Below are 21,323 nucleotides of genomic sequence, written 5' to 3' on the forward strand. Positions count from 1 at the left end.
GGTTGCTCTAAGCATGCGATCGAATTTGTATATGTATAGAATGTTGTTCGATGTTACGTGCATGGTAATTTTACGTGAAGCCGCAAACGTTTTTACACGTACATTCAGACAGGGGTTAAGGCGACAGATACGTATAAAATGAGATTTAAAATATCTGCACAAAATCGTAATGGTCATAAGCGTTTGGTAACTTGTGTAGCATGGAGCTCGACGGAAGAGATTTATTCATGCGGGTATGATTTTGTATTTACGAGAAAAAATATAAATAATCTAAGTGATTACCTTTTCAGAGAGGATCATTTATTAATAGCGTGGCATTTGGAAGGTGGAACCGCACATTCTAGCATTGTTACGGAATTTCCTAATGATTTTTATCCGACCGACATGCAATGGCATCCGCGACCAAATTATGCAGCGCTAATTACTAAAAAACAGTCGTTAGATGTTCTGTTAATTACTACAGCCGACGGTATTTGTTTTTATACTTAAAGATGTAATACTAAAATGTACTATTTTGGTTGTAACTTCATTTTTCAATATTACTAGTTTTGGCTTTGATATCTTTGTTATAGGAAAATATCATTTAGTTAATAAAAATGGACGTATAGAAAAGAGCATAGATGCTCATAAAGGAGCAACGACAGTAGGCAGATGGAGTAGTGATGGCTCCGCACTTTTGACTGGTAATTAAAACATCTTAGATGAGGTAGTTATTGGAGTAATTATTATTTGGTAAATTTCTAATTTATCATAATCCTAGCTGGTGAAGATGGTTTGATAAAAGTATGGTCACGTAGTGGCATGCTTCGCTCTGTTGTTGTTAAAGGCATGTTCCCCATACTATCTGCTGCCTGGAGTTCAGATTGTACGACAGTATTATATTCTCAGGGAGCTCACTTAACTTTTCAGTCGCTTAATTCTAATTCCAAACCTCGCAAGGTTAAATAATATTTAACAAATGTATATGATATTTGTACAGTTAAAGAAAGAAATAATATTTGAAAAAAAATCTTATTTCAGTTATTGGCTCATGATGGTCTGGTTTTGGTTTTATGTTGGAGTCACACTCATGGATTGATAATTTCTGGTGGTGAAGATTGTAGATATAAGGTGGAATATGAAAAATTTAAAGAAAAATCTAATTATACAAATGAAAGAATCAATGAGAAATTAAATTTTCATTTAAGGTATGGGATCCTAATGGTACTCAGCTATTTTCTAGTAGCATAGGAGATTATCCTATTACATCAGTAAGCTGGAGCTTTTCTGGGGATTACTTTGCTGTTGGATCATTTAACACAATCAAACTTTGTGATAAAACAGGAGTTAGTTCATATTACATATTTCATTATTTATTTATGTACTCTTTTTTACTGATATGCATATACTTTTAGTGGTCTCATTCATTAGAAAAAATAAATTCTGGAAGTATATACAGTATTGCTTGGTCAAGTGATAGCACACAAGTAGCTATGGCTTGTAGTAATGGAACTGTATCAACAGGACATATAATAGACAGGTACAAAAATCATTAAAATAAAATATTATGTAAATATATACATACTTGCGTATTTCATATGAACGGAAAACAGAAGATTGGAATGGAATAATTACGAAGCCACATTGGTCAAAAGAAAAGTAATTGAAGTCAGAAATGTGGGTAATGAAATACGAGAAACATTAGAGATATCGGATCGCGTGGTGCAGCTGGAATTTGGTTTTGATTATTTAGTTGTAATTACACCAGCACAGTGTCATGTTTATTCGGTAGCAAATTGGAATACTCCTGCTATATTCGATTTAAAAAATACTAGTGTATCAGCGGTACTTCTTGCAGAAAAGTAGATATTAATTATTTTATACATTAAAAAAATATTAAGAGGTTAAAAGAAAACGAAATAATTTATAAACGCATTATTTTAAAGGCATTTTTTATTAGTTGAATGGAATAGCGTATCATTGTACAGTTATCAAGGTCGTTTATTAGGAACTCCAAAATGGAAAGGAATAACACAGGAACGACTTTACCCACCTTGCGTATCGCTATGTTCTGATACTTTAGTTATACGATCGCAAAGTAACGAAAAACGTATGATAAAATAAGTTTTTAAATAAAAAAGAGGAAGTAAAAATATATAAAGATTATTACAAAATTTTTTAGTTCTTCATGTATTAGAAGTGGCTTATAATAAACCTATAACAGAAAACCAGACTTACACACATCTTCAAAGTATTACAAGGGTTGCGTTGAATCATGTTGGCGGAATAACTGATCGACAAGTAGCATTAATCGACATAAACAAAGATCTGTTTCTAGTTTCTATACGAATCCCTGGTTTTGGTAGAGTATGTAAAATAGGTACGCAGTGTTAAAAAAAGATTTATTTATACAATTTGCAAGTATTTGCTTTATACTTTTATTTGTTTGTTTTATTTGTTTAGCTGCTATGGCACAAGATATTGCATGGGCGACTGATGCAAATGTTTTAGCAGCGATGTTGGATGCAACATTATCTGTATGGTTGTGTCCTAATTGTGTGCATTATAGCGATCGTAAGATTATACGAAAAACAAGGATCGATAAAGAAAGCAGGTTTTTAACTCTATTGTATAAAATGCGATTCGTTATTTCTCAATAACAATACATGTTTTATTAATGCTTTTAGTGAGTTTGGTAAACAGCCAAGTATAGCTAATGTCTATAATGGAATGGTAATGATACGACGTGGTGATGGAGCATTAGTGGCTTCTTCCTTTTATACGTTTTTTATTAGTCTTCATCAACATATACTGAACAAAAGATGGAAAGAAGCACTGTCTCTTTGTCGAATTGCTCAGGTAATTAATATCTATCCTCTTCTTTCGAATAAATCGAAATTTCTTGACACAAAGATTATGAGTAGAATGAAGTATTGTGGACTTGCATGGCTGTTATGGCAACTGACAATAAGGAATTAGATGCTGCGGAAGAAGCATATGCAGCAATTTCGCGATACGATAAAGTTAATTATATTCAGTATATAAAGGTAATAATAAAAACATGAGATTAAAATGTCTTCATTTTCTAAATAAGTCGATAATCTTAAATCTTTGAAATTAGAGTCTACCAAATAAAATAAAAAGATTAGCGGAAATGGCGCTTCTGTCGGGAGATCTGTTAACTGCAGAAGGCATACTTTTACAAAACGGATTAACTGAGGAAGCTGTACGAATTAACATTGAAATATATAATTGGAATAGGTACCATTTTTCAAATTTATAAAACAATTTTTCAAAAATATTGCTATTTTTAATGTATTAATTATTGATTTAGAGCATTAGAATTAGCGATTAGACACAAAAAGCAACTGGATGAGGTATTGAACGCAAGAAAAGAATATCTTCGAGTAATCAATAAGAAAGAAACGAACCAAAATTTTCTTGAATATATGGCAAACGTTGCAAAGACGCAAGTAAATTGAATAAATTTATCACATTGCACAATATCGAATATTTTGCACATAGTTTTTATATTTTTACCAAGCAGTGAGACAAAAAATTTTCACCAGGAAGCTACTGAAAAGGTTCCATTTAAGCGAGACGAAATTGAATTACCGGAAGCAGAAATACAAAAAAACGAAACAATGAAGCAAGAAATGGATACTTGAAAGCGTAACAGTATCTTTCTTTATACAAATTACTTATTAAAATATATAAAAATAAAGTACAAAGCACCTGTGTTTCCAAATATTTCAGTTAAACAAAATTTTTAATCATTGATGAGATAAATATCACGATGATTTGTTTAACTTTTGGAATCTAGTATACAAATATTTTACATAAATGAGAATTTACATTTAAATACTATACAGTATAAGTCACTTTTTTATGTAATTATATTACATAATTATATGTATTATAAAACTACAAATTTTAAAAATATAGAGATCATAAAAATGAGCAAGACGGTGAATAAAAATAAAAATATAAGTTTCCGTGAATACCACGTTGTTTCTTTTGTAACAGGTCTGTATCGTGTTGCTAAAGCGGACTGAAATTAAAAATATATGTTTTTTTCAATTTAAAGAACATTCGGGTATTATATCTTCCTTATATAATGCACTTCATCTTACCCATCCACCGTTAGCTTGTATCCATGCTGCAAGGTCTTCTTCTAATACATCCGTCATACCTCAAATCAAAAATGTTTTTAAGCGTAAGGAGATCAAGATTAAAGGAATAGCATTTCAACTTTAAAATAACTACCTCTCTGTATAGCAGGTAAATATTCAGGTTTACCCTGACGTACGCAATCTACGGCAATACCACCAGCAACCGCGTAAAGGGCTATCACTTTGCTCCAAGTCATTTCTCCATTCCTGATCATTTCCCTGGAGATATCGGCAATGGCCTCGCTGGCAGACTGTTCTGATGAGAAACTACCACAACCGATTTGTCGTGCAACACGATTGAACAAATTTGGATGCATCTTTTCCAGTTCAGCTCCAACTGATACTAATTCTGGATAAACTTCGCCAACGACTGCACCTCCAGGAAGCAACATGGCGCTTCTCATTCTTTTCAGACCCAGCTTTCGGTGAAAAATTCCAGATCGTTTTAAACGATTTCGGATGTATTGAGCACATAACGACGATCCCTACACATATACATTAATTAATTAAATTGTCATTGTGCTACTAATTAATCTGTTAACTGCGGAAGAAGATTTAATTTATCACTTGGATTCCCAATACATATTAATAATATATTACTAATTATATATTATATATTATTAATTAATTATATATTATATAACTTTATATATATTGTTATATATTATATAACTAATTTTATATTATATATTATACTATATTACTAATTTAACTTACATTAAGAGATTAATGTTACAGATGGTGATACGTAAGTAAATACCTGTGATACTGTGAGCTCGATCGAAGCTGAAACCGTTCTCCATCGAATCGTATGAGAAATCTTTCTGGAAACAACGTCGCTGACATTACTGAATCTTCTTCGTGCTGAATCGACGACGTGAAAAGGCGAAGCTTCTTGATTGTTAGGAAGCGGAAAAGCGCCTAAATTCGAGTGGAGAGATAAAGCGAGGCTGTGCCTACGATACGGTTGCCCTGTGTTCCCACTATTATCCTCCAAGCCACGTAAAGATCCGACGAGCCCAGACATTGAAGAATCCTCCGTGGAGAGTTCCTGCCATTCAGGCTTTTCAGGCTTAAAGAATTTTAATGATCGTTAAAAAAACTTGACATCTTATCTCGTAGGATAGGTTGTTCTCTTTTTTCCTTTTATGGAAGAAAGAATTAAACATTCAGCCTCTTGGCAATTTCTAATTTATACTATTTTCCAATTGTAAACCACATCTATTTGGACCAAATTTCTATATGATTTCATATTTAATAATTACATATTGATTTTCTTAGGGGTATAGAGAAAAGTAAAAATTCTAATAAGATACGTAATAAGACTTCTGAATGGTAATGTGCAACAGCTACTTGCTCTGACGATAATTTAATTTTACAGAAACCTCTTCCTGGTCGTCACAAAGACACGGCAAAGTCCATCGATGAATATCTTCAGTTTCTGTATGATGATCTTGAGACACCGAGATGCATTTTTTGTCTTTACCACTACAAAATGCCATAGTACATTTACGCCAGGTATCGTAACACAATTATTATTCCACCGGCGAGTACAGTTGTTGTTATCTGGCAGCCTTATTTAGCGCAGCTATTTGACATGCTGCGCAGCGCTTTGTGTGCCGCGCCGCTAAGATACACTTTCATTGTGTGCATATTATGTACTCATTTTTATTCGATCATTTGCCTCCTTAAGTAGCGCGGGATTAGGCACGATGTGTGTCATTTCTAAATTAGCGCGATATCCGCAAAATCATGGTCGTCCAATCGTTGGTCAGCCTAATTAGAATAGCGAGCTAATTAAGGTATTCGTTTGGCCTCATGTTTAAGGTCATCTTTCAATTATAACACAATCGAGTATTGTACGCGATGATAACATTATGTGGATATTAATACCAGTTCTGAGAAGTTATTCTTTAGTAGATTTTAGTAGTGGATTTTAGTAGATTTTTAGTAGATTTTAGATATTTGAACAAATCAACCGTTCGATTAATAGACTTGATAATTAAAGATTGACAGATTTTTGCAACGGTCTTAGTGACTTTATAATTATAAGTTAACCGATAAAAGAATCATTTTATTTGTATAGTAATAGGTCATAGGTAATATGTGAAAAACTAATTGCGTATTGTCTGTGCTGGTCTCGTCTGAGTGCTCGTTAATTATCAATTATCAACTATGTCCAGCCGGCCGATTATCTTTTGAGAGCCTACGTAACATTATGTTTAGCAATTTCGTTGCACTTGTTTGCGCAACTTGTAATTTAACGTAACTTTGAAACTTTATGAAACTTATGAACTAATATTACTATTTCTTCAAATTCCATATTACTGCAACTCGTATTATATTTAGACACCGCATGAAATTAAGTATTATTTAGTTTCCTTTTTCTTATTTAGGGAAAGTATACATTGAATAAATAGCAACAACAATATTTGTTTTAATATATTAGAAAACAGTCAACTATGTATTAGAAACAAATGTTTCCGAAAATTAATTCAAGTCACTGTGTATATTTTAATAACGTCTATTGGAATATATCACTTCGGTTCATATAGACCCTACAAGAACTGCAGGATTATGCATGTATGGAAGTGGAGAGTTGAAAGAATTTCCTTTTTAATTTATTTGATCTTCGCATCAGCAATGAATGAACTGAATGAATTTACCATTGGCAGGACCTCCTCCTCCTCCTGGACCCGCAATTGAAAGTCTGGTCTCATTGTAATTAACGCTCGACTGCCTCATTACTCACTGTCATCTAACACGTTCCACATACACATTATATGCGTAATATGTTTTTGAATTATCGCTTATCAACGGTGTAGCTGACCGGTTGATTATCGTTGGAGGAGAATGCGCGACGGCTTGTTAAATCGTTTGTTTTATCAATTTTCAAGGCTTATTTCCGTGTCGCGATGGTATCCGCTAATTAAGCCAGTTTTGTATTATTATATGACGGATCCCTTAGCTTTTTTTGAAAACCATCGAACTCGTAAGTTATTGTTTGGAATCGTCAAGGTGAATGAATAACGTAAAATAAACAATGGCGAACATGTGTCTAATGACTAGACTGCGGATATTTATTAATTTGTAATTAAGTAAATTGATTGTAAAAACTATACATTCTAGTCACCCAATTGAGATTAAATCCTTTTAATTAGCCGATCATTCTCGTTAGAGATGGTGAAATAGGGTGTTTAATTAGGCGAAAGCTAAATTGAATTAACTGGTTAATTGAAGCATTGAGTTGCTTAAGATAGCAATTAGTTAGGTCATAGAAACACACTTGAAGGATAGCAGAACAGAAAAAAGATTAATTTAACATCGTTTTTACAGTTTCTTTAATTATTTCATATGACATAGTCATAATTAATTGCCAATTATTTATCGCGAGAATCGTTAATTATGATAAGAACTGAATTTATGTCAAAAGATGGAAAAATTGAAAAAAAGAATAGATTCTGAAGTAAACTTTTTAGCAAAGTATACGAAAATAGCTAAAATATATTTTGATGCAATTCTAATTACATGAAAGACTAGTGGAAAAGAAGTTTTATCGATATTTCCAGTTTTAAGCGAGAAAGTCATCAGAAATTATCTCTATAAAAAATTGAGCGTATGAGTGACAAAAGTACACAGCCAGATGTTAATTATATAACGTAAAAAACGTTTATCGTGTTTGAAAAGTTTTACGTGGAAACGACACGTATGGATGACATGAACGTGACCGAAATTGTGAAACATTTGCAAGAAATTTTTGCGTCACCTGCGATTAGATTTTAGGCTAATTTTCTTGGTACTCATAAAAGTATATACGTAAATATTTATATTTTCTATCACGTATATTATCATTGCAATTTGAACCTCGATGATAAGATAATATACAGGGTAATGGAACAACAAGTGAATTACTTACAGTAACCTTGTACAAAAAAATGTTCAAATTCAAAAATTTAACTTTGGCAAAATTCGACTCGAAGATAAAAAGGTTCATTAACGTTTGCCAATTGGAATAAATTTTCGAGCCAGCTGATGTTTAAGATGATTAAATCATTAACATTATTGATAAAATTATTACGAAGTAATTGTAAATATTCCAAAGATTTGCAAACGATTAACTTCGTTAACATAGTGAAAGAAATTTAAATCATGTGATTCACGCGAATTAATTATCTTAAGCATCGCCTAACTGAAAAGTTTACTCTATTCGACGTTAATAAACATTTTACACGGTAAGCTTATTGAAATTCAATTAAAAACAAATTGAGTGTAATTGGTGAATGAACAACTGCGGCAGACAATCAAACTACAGCAAGTCAATAAATTTTTTAGTGCAGTTAAAGGCAACGTAAATGTAAGAACGACGATGAAGAGTATAAATCACGAATCGGGAGAAGGCGAGTTCCTTGTGATTCTTTATGCCGAGAAAGTACGATTCTGAGTGGCGATATATGCTGAACGATTCGAATTCTTTGAACCTTTTTGTCGTGAACATATCTTGTATTTTGAGCACGTAGACCACCGGTGTCATTCACAAAATACGAATGGCAACCATTGCTAAAAAGAAAGGCTGCAAACGTACTTACACTGGATTTCGACAAAAAAAAAAAAAAAAAATAAAGAAAAGGCAGTATAAATTTTCAAAGAAGACACAATATTTTAAACTTCGGAAAAAGAAAGGAGATAAGAGATTTAGGTATGACTGAATTTTTTCAAGAAATAGATACATTTTAATACATTTTAAAATAGATACAGTTATAAAGATTTATAATAAGTGATTAGAATTTCCCCTAAAAACAGATTGATAATAAATCCTGGTATTTTATTAATTTAAAAAATTATGATTTTTCCTGGCTCTGTAAATTTCTTCTATCTTAGTTACGTGATGCATCGTGCACATGTGTACAAGTCATTCCTATTAGATCAAGTAAATCATTAAAAATAGCGCCGTCCGTATATATTAGCATCATATTATCGCTAAACGAGAGTAATTTCTTGAAAGAGAAAGAAGGCAGCTAATTATCTTCAAACATTAAAATTAACTGAATACTCGAAGCTATTACACATATACACTACGATACAAAGGATAAAATATCACAATTCAAAGATATACATATTATCAGTATTACAGATCAATATATTGAGCAATATTACATGAATATGGTTAGAATTGTTTTTAAATCAACTGTAGCGTTACATAAACATAACTAACATATTGAAACGTATCTTTTCACTTGTTTTAATAGATGTCTTCTATCCTTAGGTTATCAACAATACACCGTATTTAGAAAATAGATTGTTTCCTGCATAAATTTACATAGTTTATCATGTCGTCGATTAAGTTTACCGGTAAATTTCATGGGTGACGCAAGAGTAGAGAAAAGAAAAAAAAGAGGAAGTGTGGAATTGAAAGGGCGACGTGTAACTAACAGTACGAAAATATAGGTCGAGACGACATCGAATAAAAGATGCGGGCTACATGTTCTTCAGGTAACGGCTGTACCCCCCTCCTTTTATAAATTTCCCAAAAACTGAAGCCAGTTTTGTAATACAAAAAATAATCTCTTTATTGTCGCTTGCAATAACTAACAAACGATGCTTTTCAATTTTTTTGTAAATATAAAATAAAGTATTTGATATACTTGACATTTGGTGTAACTTTTGAAAAATTAAAAGCATTACACTTTAGTTAAAAACTCACTTTTCGTAATTCTTACGAAATATATTTCGAAGAAACGATTTCTTCATGAGAGAGATATATCGTTACATTGTCGTTATTGGCTAACATACAATTTTATTTATTTATTTTTATTGACAATTAATTATTTGCAAGTGTTTCAACAAGAAGCTATATATATCGTTACCTTGAATGTTAACGAAGTACAGAGATTTATCGCTATTTTTCTTGACGGTTGTTCGTACGATTACAGTTCACGTGTGAAATCGGTTCCAAACACTTTCGTAGTTTGTACATTTAATCACTACTTTATCGAACACACTATATTAAAAGCTTACGCTTTCTATGACAGACAATTCATATTTTTCCCTTTTTTAGAATTCGTGAATCTATCTACGTCAATTAGATTGTTGTACAATTTAAAAAGAAGCTATAGATGATCGAAGGATACGGGGAACGCGCGACGCACCGTCGAAATTGTAGAGAACACAGCGCGAACAATACTGGTGACTTTTCAACTACACATGATGTAGCTTGAAGATGTTGCGTGAACGCCGTACAAGTGTTATCCCTACTTACATCGCTGTACAACGGTTGAGTCACTGTACGAAAAACATTTCTGAGAAAATTTGAGATTAATTTGCAATTAATGGATACACGTTGATCAAATGATCTTGAAATATTTAATAATTTTTTCAAGTTGCTTTTTTTAATTAAGATAGTAATAACACTGTAATGAATGAAAATTTAGACTCACATTTTCTGATCGTGATAGTGCTTGAAAAATATAAGGATGTACTATTAATATTAACCTTACTAGGCCCGGTCAAATGACCGGTTTCAAAATTTAATTTAAAATTGAATATTCATTGTTATTTCTTTTGTTCATCTAACTTTATGTAAATTCTTACATTACCTGATTAATCAATTTCTCAATTTTTGTTAGTATAATAATTTACATGAAATTGGATGAACAAAAGATATAACAATGAATGTACACTTTTAAATTAAATTTTAAAATCGGTTATTTGACCGGATATGGTAAGGTTAATGTTAAATTATGAATATGATAAAAATTTTCATATTAAAATAGTTTAATGACTAATTTTAAAAATTAATAATTTTCTATATCTTCTCATCAAAGAATTTTTAATATAAAGATTTAAATATGTTGAAAATTTAGTAAAATATTTCTAAAGAATATTTAAATAGATGCTTTGGAAAGTGTTAACAATGGAAACCATTAAACTTTCATTGCATACGTTAATTTTGAACGATTACTTATAAAAATATTAGTTTGTAATAACCATTTTCGATTTTAAAATAGCGCACTGTTTATATGACATTACTTTTAAAAGAATTATTTCAGCTACTATAAATTTTCCAAAGTGCAATTGATTTTATGTTTTATTTTTGATTGTCAAAGTTCCGAAAATTTTGTTAAATTATCACGTATTATTAAAATTCATAGTCCAAAATTATACTAATTTTTTCTGTACGAACGTAAGCAATTATATTTACTTCTCATTTATGAAAATTTCTAGGATTATGGGATGCTTTTAAATAGATTTTTCTTTATACTTTAGTTTCACATGTTGGCTTTTTTAGGATCACATGCAGTATATTTAAATAATAAAGAATGTCACATGTGTGTGTGTAAGATATCCTTCTCAAAATGGAAGGAACAGTAAGTGGGACGATAAATTCGTGTATAACAATATTCTATTCACAACGATGATATGATAAAGTAGCATCAAGAGGCAACAATCTTCTTTTTCGGAAACGGTATAACTTACATTATATATATATTTATAATATAACAACACTGCGGAAAGCTTGAAAACACTCCATTCAATTACGTTTATTTTTCTTTTCTCATCGTTTATAGGCATATTTATATTTATATATGAATATATGTATATATGTATATATGTATGTATGTACGTATATATGTAATATATTTATATGTATATATATATATGTATATATATATATATTACTCACTAACGTAAATTAATGTTATGCTGTGCTATGTTAGAAAATTTGAATAATAATACTTTCCATTGTCTGCACATTATTATTACCTTTCTCTCGACCACGAATACACAATAAATAAATATTCACTCATTCAGTTATCACGCGACTATAATTTCATAAAAAAAAAGATAATCGTACTAGCAGCATTTGCAACCCTTAACGCTCCTGGTAACAACCTTGGAATAGTTAAGAAAAAGACTCTGTAACGTGGAAACCCAAACTTTGATTTAAACAATTAACATATGGATTGTATATGAATTGTATAAATATAAACTAATAATGCAATAATTTAACTATATGGAACTCTATACACGCAGATTCTCCTTTCTTCAACTATTCTCACGTGTTGTACAAAAATGCACTTTTACTCGCATTGTGTTTGTAAGACACATAAATTCTGTCGATTGCTTTATTTCTTTCTTCCAATCGTGAACCCCAACCTAACCTCAAATTCACGTTTCACATTTCTGAGAAATGTAACTATATATCTTTAAAATTACAATAAATCGTCCTAAATACACTCGAGTATCTTTCAATATGATACCTCTTACGCTTAAACTGAGTAACCCAACTCCGTTCTGATAGCGTAATAAAATTTCTGGTAATGTAAAACACATACATTTTTTACGCTATCCTATCGTAGTGTATCTTTTCGTTGAGATCAGCAGTGTACTCTTTTACTTTCGCTAACTTCGTGTGAACCATGGGAGTACCATCGTAGATTTACAAAACATTGGTAAGTGAACGTGATTCGTTATTATTTTGTTTCGCTATGAACTATCTCGTTGGTGTTAGACAAATTTCAGAAAACGATTCAGCAGTTAAATTCGATATTATAACACTGGTTATATTTAAAATTGAATTCAATATCGCCGTGTATAATATGTTGATTGTTCTTTGTTGTGTTGCTCGGTCATTCTTGCATTTGCGTCTCGCACGATTGTATAAAGAGTCGATGTAAGAAAACTAATTAACGTGATTGATTATATTAATGTAAAACTGAAAGAGGTGACTCAGCCGATGTACGGAACGTTTCTTCTTAGGCTCCTTTTTTCTAGTGCTTTTGAGTGTTCCTCCTTAACGCGTAGCCATATCAAGAATAACGCACACATTTTCCACATGTTATTTGTTGCGTTATTTTACAGTTAATAGTATGACGGGGGGTGAAAGATACATAATCCTCCTACACAAACATTATAATTATGTATTGTCACTCGGACAAAAGTGGTACCAGCCACTTTTACATCACAACCAAGGAATCTAAAATCGACACCTTCAGTTTTTCCATGCACGCTCAATTTCACTCTTCATCTTTCCCTTTCATTCAAAAAAAAAAAAAAAAGAAAAAAGGAAAAAAAGAAGTAACAACAAGAAACTAAACAAAGAAGCAGGTACTCTAAGAATTAATCATGTATCGTACGACATCGATACAGATTTGATCACAAAAAGAGACAAAGAATAACGATAGTAACGCTAGCACGTTTCATCAGAATGCCCGAAGAGTGTATCGACAAATTATATCGAAAAAAAATCATCGTACTGTTCCTCTGTACATATAAGTTTCAATATCTGGTACTAGTTGTTATCTTACTATCGACATGATTCTATATAAAATATACAAATCCTTAATATACTACATGAAAGCTATGGCTTTTCGTATTTCACTTTAAAAAACAGGTCAATCTTCACGCGATTTTCTTTTCTTCAAACGTAATCATCTCTAAAAAATAAAAGGCATTATCGTTGTTCAAAGTACCATTCGCCCCCTGCCATTAATATATTTCTTCGTTTTCTTTCTTACAACGCTGGCTCGATATTCGTCAATGTACATACAATAAATTTAGTTGATTCATTTGACAATAATGAAAATGCGTATATAATACAAACGACTAGGCACTCCATCCTTCATCGTCACGCGTTCATGTCAGTGTGGAATGAATCGACTAAAGTTAATGTATATATGAATGTGTATGAATTGTGTTGCGTGTGTGTCTACTTGCGCAAGGGGCACTATTTATAATATTTACAAGAAATTAATATGAGATTAACATACATATTATATGTATGTAGTGTATATATACACATATACGATTAACGCGTGACAGACACAATATGTAACATATAAACAGTACTCTTTCCTTCGTTTGTCTCGCTCCTACGTTCAACAATTCATTAAAGCTAGTTGTAACAATACTAAAGTAAATAAACATTGCAAGGCATTAACACATACGTATACGAGCATTGTTGTTAAACTGCAAAATTAACAATAGATTCCGTTAAATTAATTTGCAGCATATGTACGTATATATATATATTGACAGCATCTGGTCCAATGAATATTAAGTATTCATGTAAATAATCAATCATTTCTTACATATGTACATGTTAGATATCAAGATTTGTAACATAACTAAAGATGACTTAACGTTGATTATTGTCGATGTTCACCATGTCGCAGACTATGATCTATACGTTAGCAACCATTTCATATCATTCTGTGTCCTGCTAGAGAATTCGCAACACAATAATCGTAGAAATCGTCTTATTGTTTCTGCAAACGTCGAGACAAATAATCGAACAAACAAGCGTAATAAAACGAAGGAGATAAATCTATGTAATCTCAATCGGTACAGAACCTCTTAGAGCGCCTCAACAATGAAACATGCACATATAATAATACTAGTATTCCGCAAACGACTGAAGATGCATCACAAATACCGCGACTAGAAAAGCGCGATAATTTTGCACATATACGATACGAAGATACTTGTATATAATGTATACGACACTATATGTATAGAAGAGAGTCGCTAAATGGCAGTAGGGAATTAAATAAGCTGATACGTTGTAGTGCCAAATTCTGTCTTCTTTTCAAGCACCAGCAAATCCATATACTTCTAGTACCCTAATCTCAAAATCGCCACTGGCACAAAGGGGTGGATTATTGAATGTAGAGCACCGATCTGTTTTACCGAATCTTATATTTTCATCCATCCATATCGCTTGACCGTCTCTGAAAATAATAAATCAATCATTTTTAATACAATTTAACCGTTTGAGTTCCAACCAGCGCGATCGCACTGTTTAGATTTTGTGTCGAAAAGTCCCAATACATTTGAACACTACGGACGACTGACGGTATTTTGTATTTCATTGTTATCTTCTCAATAATATTTATTGAACAAAACTTGAGATATTTATACACTAATAGTACGCATATATGATAATATAGATGTATTTCATAAAATAACAAATATGACGAGCGCTATTGCGTCCTTTGTTTCTCTTCGTAATCGATTAACACAAGCGCTATCGCGCTGTTCGGGATTTTTCGATCCTGTTTTTTCAAAGACCCCTGGGACTCAAACGGTTAACACTTTGACTGCCACGCCGAAATCACGTTTCGCTCAGGACGCCATGAGAGTATTTTTATTATTCAAAGCATATAATGGCAAAATAATAATAAATTGATAATGTAAAACAACATTCTTCCCCAATGGACCGTTCATCTTATTGGTGGTCATGGGTGATCACCGTGACGCCTTGGTAACATATTATAAAAAGGCTTCATTTATTTCAACAAACTATTCGCATTCGTTATTCCATCGTAAGCAAAGCGTCCAAAATGTTGAAACGTGTAGAAGGTATTAGTAAACAGTATTTGTTCATTCTATAATAGTAAGGTATCTGTACGCTTCTAATTTCAATTATATATATGATTATAAAGCAGCATTTACGATTATTTTCTAAGCTGTGTTTATAATAATATTCGTAGATCACGCCTCGAAGTTATGAATGCAAACACAGTGCACCGTTAGATGCAAGATTTGTTCTCATTTTCTTTTTTATTGATGTTCTAATAAAAATGTTTAATTGTTCAATGGGGCACTTTTTGTTTCAAAGTATCTTCTATTTATCGATTATATTCAAAATGCCCTACCTGTCAATTTTCATACAATTTTTACTGTGGTAGCAGTCAAAGTATTAATGAGTATATAAATAGTACACACATTTTTCATAAATATTATATTTAAAAAAAATCTTACCCTCCTCCAATTGTTATCATTTTGGAATCTGCCGCCATAAACAGTTCAGCTGAATGATGGACTTTAGAATCATTGTGCGAAGAATCCATACCCACCCAAGGGTATTTTGCTCGTTCAGGATACAAACTGAATAAGAAAGTTTCACCTGTCCCAAAATAAGCTTGTCTTTGTCCTTTATCATTTTTCAAGTTACGTTCACACCATCTTGTGGAGCAATAGGCACCAAATACCTTATAACAAAAAGTACAAATGAATGTTTATTGAGTAGAGATAAAAAACCAATATTCTATAAAGAATACACTTACTTCATTGTTACATGTTTTTATCATTAAGAGGGTTGGTTCATGTTGCTCTACCCTTACATAAAATGTTGTCAAAGAACAACCATGCTCTTCTGTTGTATACAATAGGATTGGTTGATACATGGTGATCCGCATAGGCAGCCAGGACCATAATGTGAATAACTGTCACAAAATAAATGTACAAAAAGTTAATAGAACTATTTTATATAATTATGGCCAGTATTTATAATTGCGCAAACATTAGTTCTCAATAATCTTCTAGTTGTTCAAGAATACAGCAAACTAAGTCATAGCAGAGGTAAATCATGCCTTTGACTGAAAAAAAATAATCAAGCCAAACAATATAAAAAGGAAGTATATTTATTCTTCTGGTCTTTTATTCGGTTTTTTTTCTTTTTGAATAATTTTATTAAATCATGTGGATATGAAATTTGGTTTTTAAAACCTATTTGTTTGATGGTAATTTATATTTATATACAAAAATAAAGTTTTATATACATATATGTATATTGAACTCCTAAGTATAATTACTTATATAATTAATCACTTATATCAATTTTAATTTACTTTTAAATACTTTTTGTGCTAAAGGAGATTTTCAATATTTTTATATTCTTATACACCCTTAATATTAAAATAATTATCACATTCAGCTCTTTTGTTGTTTATCAATAACGATTTCGTAATTTAAAAATTTTTTCTCTAAAAATCTGTAACACCAATACAAGAAAAAACTATCAAGAAATACAATTTAAAAAATATTAGGAAATTAGGCTTGTGCTTACACAAGATGCAAAACTATCATGCAAAAAGCAAGAACATCATTCAAATATAAAAGTGAATTGCTACAATATTATAAATTATGATAATAAGTAGATTAAGGTTGTGATATGGTAACTTGATGAGGCAATGCACGTGATATGATAAGGGCTTAGTAAAATGTAAAAATAAAAATGTGCATGTGACTACATATACATTGAATAGTGTTCAAACGGTTTAAAATTGTAACTACAAGTTTACTTTATTATATTGATGTTGCACACTAATTACATCAAAAAATATTCAAAAGGAGTGTAAGAAGAATGTAACAATAAAAATTAGTAGAGGTTGAGGGAAAGGAATTCCAGGATCACTACAAATGCATGATAATAAGACAGGGACAACATGCCGAATTAATAGCAGAGAATAGTAAAACTGAGCACGTAATTTATTCAGAAGGAATACGAGTCAGTGCATCGTTCTCTTCAATATATAAATCAGGCCATACATCATTCAGTTCAATGTGTATACTCTGTAAGAAAATTAAACCTCAGGCAAGTAAGGAATACAACAGAGAATTGACAATGAAATTGCGACTACAAAAGCCGACTTAATCGATAATTACTAATTGTACTTATACCTTGAACGTGAATGACGATCATATATCATTTACATCGATCTAGCCCTTTTTAAAATTCTGCTAGAAGATCTGCTAAACGACTGCCATTGTTCAATCGACATGAAATGTATCTTACAGATTTAAGCTAATATCACTCTGATAATAGCCAAAGATAGAAATACCATGTTGACTAAATATCCTATTTAATATGTACTTCAAGGCGGTTGTATATACACCAATAACGACAATATTGACATGCCACAGAGAGGCGACCAGCGACTACAGAAAACTCTGCTACTGCCGAACTTTTTATTCTTTGTGGATTAGTGTTGAATGGCCGTAAGTACTTACATCAGGCATGTCTAGAATCTGGGAGCATATGCTTTGTATGGGATAAACCCCCATTGACAGAGCACGCGGTCCAGGACTGTGTGCACCCTACACCCATGACCATTAAATCCATCATCATTCCAGTAACGCAGCATGACACAAGACAACACAGAACCGTCAGTTATATTGGCATACAGCTTTGGTTCAACTTTACGTGTCAGAAAATAGGAATAAATATTATAACACTGGTTAAAACCATCGGAGACACAGAGCATAACAGGAAACATCGGCCACATTTTTCAAGTCTTTCCTCTAATATCACACAAAAAGTGTGGAGTAGGTATACGAATGAAACGCCCAACTCACTGTTAACCAGTGTAACCGATGTAATGATCTCAAAAAAGAAAATTAAATGATGTAATCAATGTGCTACCAAAGCATTGAAATTAATTAGTATATAAAATTAAAATAAGTTTGTTCCGAACATTCGCCGTTTGGTTTGTTTTTTTATACAGCTGTTACGACCAAAATATGATATTGTACTGCGGATATACTGGAGTTTATGAAGCACGCTGCTGCATTCACTGATCGAAACTGATGTAGCGATTTGAAGCGCTTTCAACAGCTAAGTTTTTTTGCACTTTTGCCTTGAGAGATAAATTCGACCATCCTATCGATCAATGACAAGCAAACACATTTCGTGTAGCCCACCAGTAACAGTCACCATCTATATATTGAATTTTTCAACGTAAAACATATAAGTAGTAACAAATAAACATTTTCGATAGAATGTATGAATACAAACGTATATATTTCTTTTATTGTTACATTTGAGATATCATATCTGCGAAACACTGAAAGCCATTGAAACCTAATAAATAGAAGATATGACTTTATTGGAAGAAATTTTTGTTATTTTCTAATGTTCAAAAGGCAGTAACTGCAAGTGGATAGACGGTAACAGCAACAAAGCTGGCACGATAAGTGTAACAATGGGTGAGTATGAATGAATGTAACAGGTATAGTAGTTCAGGAACAGAGGGCAGAGCACATGAAACTAACAACACATTTCCCAAAAAGATAATTATACGATACCCTGTCTTTGTATGTGTCTTCACACTCTTTCTGAAAACAAAGTGAATCATTGAACAGCTTTTGCATAATTTGCATTCTGATACCCTAAGAAACTATTAACTTAACCCATCATCTTTGAAAAACGTCTACTTATATTATTCTACAGTAAGAAACATTAATCACGTAAACTATTGATACTAAACCTTTTAACCTGCAACATTTCTCACAAATAAGGAATCATTCGCAACATTTAACGATAAAAATAATGGGCTCACATATATGTACACTATCTTATGAATATAATCTCATACTTTGAAAATAAGTGGGAGAGTAATATCATTAACATGCCATATACTATCAAGTACTACAAAATTAACAGAGTATACCCCATAAGAATTGATCAGGAGGAGAAACAACCAGGTAGAATAAAATAAAATTTTAGCATGTACGTGAGTCCATACTTTGTTGGAAAAAATTTGTCAAGTATTCGGTGTTTTACACCGTCTTAGAAGGAAGAGGAATACAGATAACATACTTCTCGTATCGTGAGCGTGTGCGACATCATTTGAATGTTGACTTGGGACTGACTCGTCGGCAAATTGTCTGTGGATCGTGATCTAGCCAATGATTTGGATCCCGATATAACGCTTTTACTTTTTAGAGCCATTTCTGTGCGTAAAAATACCCTTGATATGTATGCTGAGCTGAGTCCACGTATCCCAAATGCTGTACGTAAAAATTTAGCTGGCGTTACCTGTAAGTTTATAAATTTAACACTATATTGGTATAGATATAGATATAAATTGCTGTAACATATTTATTCCATATGAGATTGAAATAAATAATAGTCCGTGTTTAAGTGAGCTTAGGAAAAATTTGCTTTACTTATTATTTTATATGTAAGAATATCAAGAGAAAGCTATAATTAGTATGCGTTTTGAATGACTTCGCGTAGTGTAGATGATGCATCGGTAATGTGCTAAAGAATTTTTTACACTTTTACTTACCGGTGTTTGTCTGCAGAACTTCGAGAGAGCAGCGTCAATACCGTTCTTTGAAATTTCGTTCATCCATTCAGAGTTTTGCAGCGACGAATGCTTATAGAATAATAAAACTATAGCCATTGCTACACGATAGAAGACCTGAAACAAATAATGAGAAATTAATACTAATAATAATATAATATCACAAAGAATGATGCAGTTTTATAAATGTACAAAATATTACTTTCTGCACAACACACTAAGAAGAGCCAATATGCAAAAATACACATATCTAATCGACTTCTCACTGGCATACAGTCAACATTCGAATTCACCATTCATACTATTCCTGAAAAAGCATTCCATATTATACATATCTTTAACTCTATCCTTCTCTTGAATCGGAGCCAATAATATTTTTTAATGTTCCATGAAAAGATGCGATAAAGGAGTATAAGTGTCTCAAGTTGATCTCATTCGAATCTTGTAAATACCGACCTTGATGCCTTCGTGAAGAAAACAGTCCATAACCCTGACTAAATGCTGGAAAGGAAGAAGCTGCAAAATCCACCACATCCAATCCATATAAATTCTTTCTGCTCTCGATCCAGAACAGTGCCTCGCCAAATGTACCGCTGCTGATTTCTTTAATAAAATATTACAGTCCTATATATTCTTAAAAATAAACCGCATATTCAATTTAAATGTATAAATGTAATTTTTACAAATCATCGAGACAAAGGAAGTTATTTGCAAAAGGTTTAGCAGCAACTTTAATTTTTCATACAAAATCATATACTTTAATAAATATACGCGAATAAAGTGATTTATATATAGTATATTCATAGATAAGTGATCGAAGTAAATCTCGTTAATTTTATATGTGTTCCAAAATGCAAATAAACATGAAATATAAATATGGTTGTATTTAAAAGATTGATAGTATTATTAAATAGATATAATAATATAATATTATTAAATGTTATATCATACAACGTTTCATAATTAGCTTCGTAATATTTTGTAGTTCTGATTGTAGCTCTTTTACGCTCAGATTACTAATCATTAGAAAATTTATGATTCATTCGCCAAGCATTAAGAAATAATTACATCTATACATATACTTGTTCCGTTCTAGTCTGTTTAATGTAGAAATGATTTGTGTATGATGCATTTACGGACATCTACGACAACACCAATCAGTCAGAAAACCGTTTAAAAACGAAGCTGAAGACACGGCTGCTATTTCCTGGTAAACATTGTATCTATAAGTAAAATAAGAATCATTTCAAGCCAAACAAGCCAGAACGGTCGTTTCATGATTCATCTTAGACAATTTGTGCCT

At 31.8% G+C, this 21,323-nt stretch overlaps 3 protein-coding genes across 13 annotated transcripts in view; 1 reads left to right on the forward strand and 2 right to left on the reverse strand.

Annotated features, from left to right (window-relative positions):
- The first annotated feature begins 45 nt into the window (after positions 1-45).
- On the forward strand, positions 46-3,686 carry LOC126864480 (intraflagellar transport protein 80 homolog). Of its 4 annotated transcripts, XM_050615857.1 has the most exons (16): positions 46-233; positions 291-469; positions 573-683; positions 761-939; positions 1,021-1,110; positions 1,188-1,325; positions 1,395-1,519; positions 1,593-1,841; positions 1,926-2,089; positions 2,162-2,359; positions 2,443-2,593; positions 2,667-2,838; positions 2,904-3,026; positions 3,101-3,240; positions 3,314-3,452; positions 3,549-3,686. In XM_050615857.1, the coding sequence occupies exons 1-16, from the start codon at positions 139-141 to the stop codon at positions 3,645-3,647; spliced, it is 2,352 nt and encodes a 783-aa protein (XP_050471814.1). In that variant the 5' UTR covers positions 46-138; the 3' UTR covers positions 3,648-3,686. The 4 variants fall into 4 exon arrangements, with proteins under 4 accessions (XP_050471814.1, XP_050471815.1, XP_050471816.1 ...); XM_050615858.1 differs by having other exon boundaries at positions 46-469; positions 3,524-3,686; XM_050615859.1 differs by having other exon boundaries at positions 46-469; positions 3,527-3,686.
- Positions 3,687-3,841: 155 nt separating this feature from the next.
- Positions 3,842-11,266, reverse strand: LOC126864489 (bcl-2-related ovarian killer protein-like). 3 transcript variants are annotated; one of them, XM_050615898.1, is made up of 5 exons: positions 10,016-11,266; positions 4,912-5,223; positions 4,246-4,636; positions 4,113-4,171; positions 3,842-4,030 (listed from the first exon to the last, which is right to left on the reverse strand). In XM_050615898.1, the coding sequence occupies exons 2-5, from the start codon at positions 5,176-5,178 to the stop codon at positions 3,896-3,898; spliced, it is 852 nt and encodes a 283-aa protein (XP_050471855.1). In that variant the 5' UTR covers positions 5,179-5,223; positions 10,016-11,266; the 3' UTR covers positions 3,842-3,895. The 3 variants fall into 3 exon arrangements, with proteins under 3 accessions (XP_050471855.1, XP_050471854.1, XP_050471853.1); XM_050615897.1 differs by having other exon boundaries at positions 6,818-11,266; XM_050615896.1 differs by lacking the exon at positions 10,016-11,266 and adding an exon at positions 5,537-6,808.
- A 625-nt stretch (positions 11,267-11,891) lies between these two features.
- The window catches only part of LOC126864482 (GTPase-activating protein skywalker), a 43,918-nt gene continuing 34,486 nt past the window's right edge, over positions 11,892-21,323 (reverse strand). For 3 of the 6 annotated variants that reach the window (XM_050615865.1, XM_050615866.1, XM_050615864.1), the window contains 8 exons: positions 20,477-20,623; positions 20,003-20,137; positions 19,531-19,749; positions 19,017-19,046; positions 17,943-18,029; positions 16,217-16,375; positions 15,912-16,141; positions 11,892-14,878 (listed from right to left, as the gene is read on the reverse strand). In XM_050615865.1, the coding sequence (XP_050471822.1) occupies positions 14,737-14,878; positions 15,912-16,141; positions 16,217-16,375; positions 17,943-18,029; positions 19,017-19,046; positions 19,531-19,749; positions 20,003-20,137; positions 20,477-20,623 (1,149 nt within the window). In that variant the 3' untranslated portion in view covers positions 11,892-14,736. The remainder of the gene's footprint in view (positions 14,879-15,911; positions 16,142-16,216; positions 16,376-17,942; positions 18,030-19,016; positions 19,047-19,530; positions 19,750-20,002; positions 20,138-20,476; positions 20,624-21,323) is intronic. The other 3 variants (XM_050615867.1, XM_050615868.1, XM_050615869.1) reach the window with 3 other exon arrangements.

The sequence above is a fragment of the Bombus huntii genome, chromosome 4, assembly GCF_024542735.1.
Source record: "Bombus huntii isolate Logan2020A chromosome 4, iyBomHunt1.1, whole genome shotgun sequence".
Taxonomy (NCBI): domain Eukaryota; kingdom Metazoa; phylum Arthropoda; class Insecta; order Hymenoptera; family Apidae; genus Bombus; species Bombus huntii.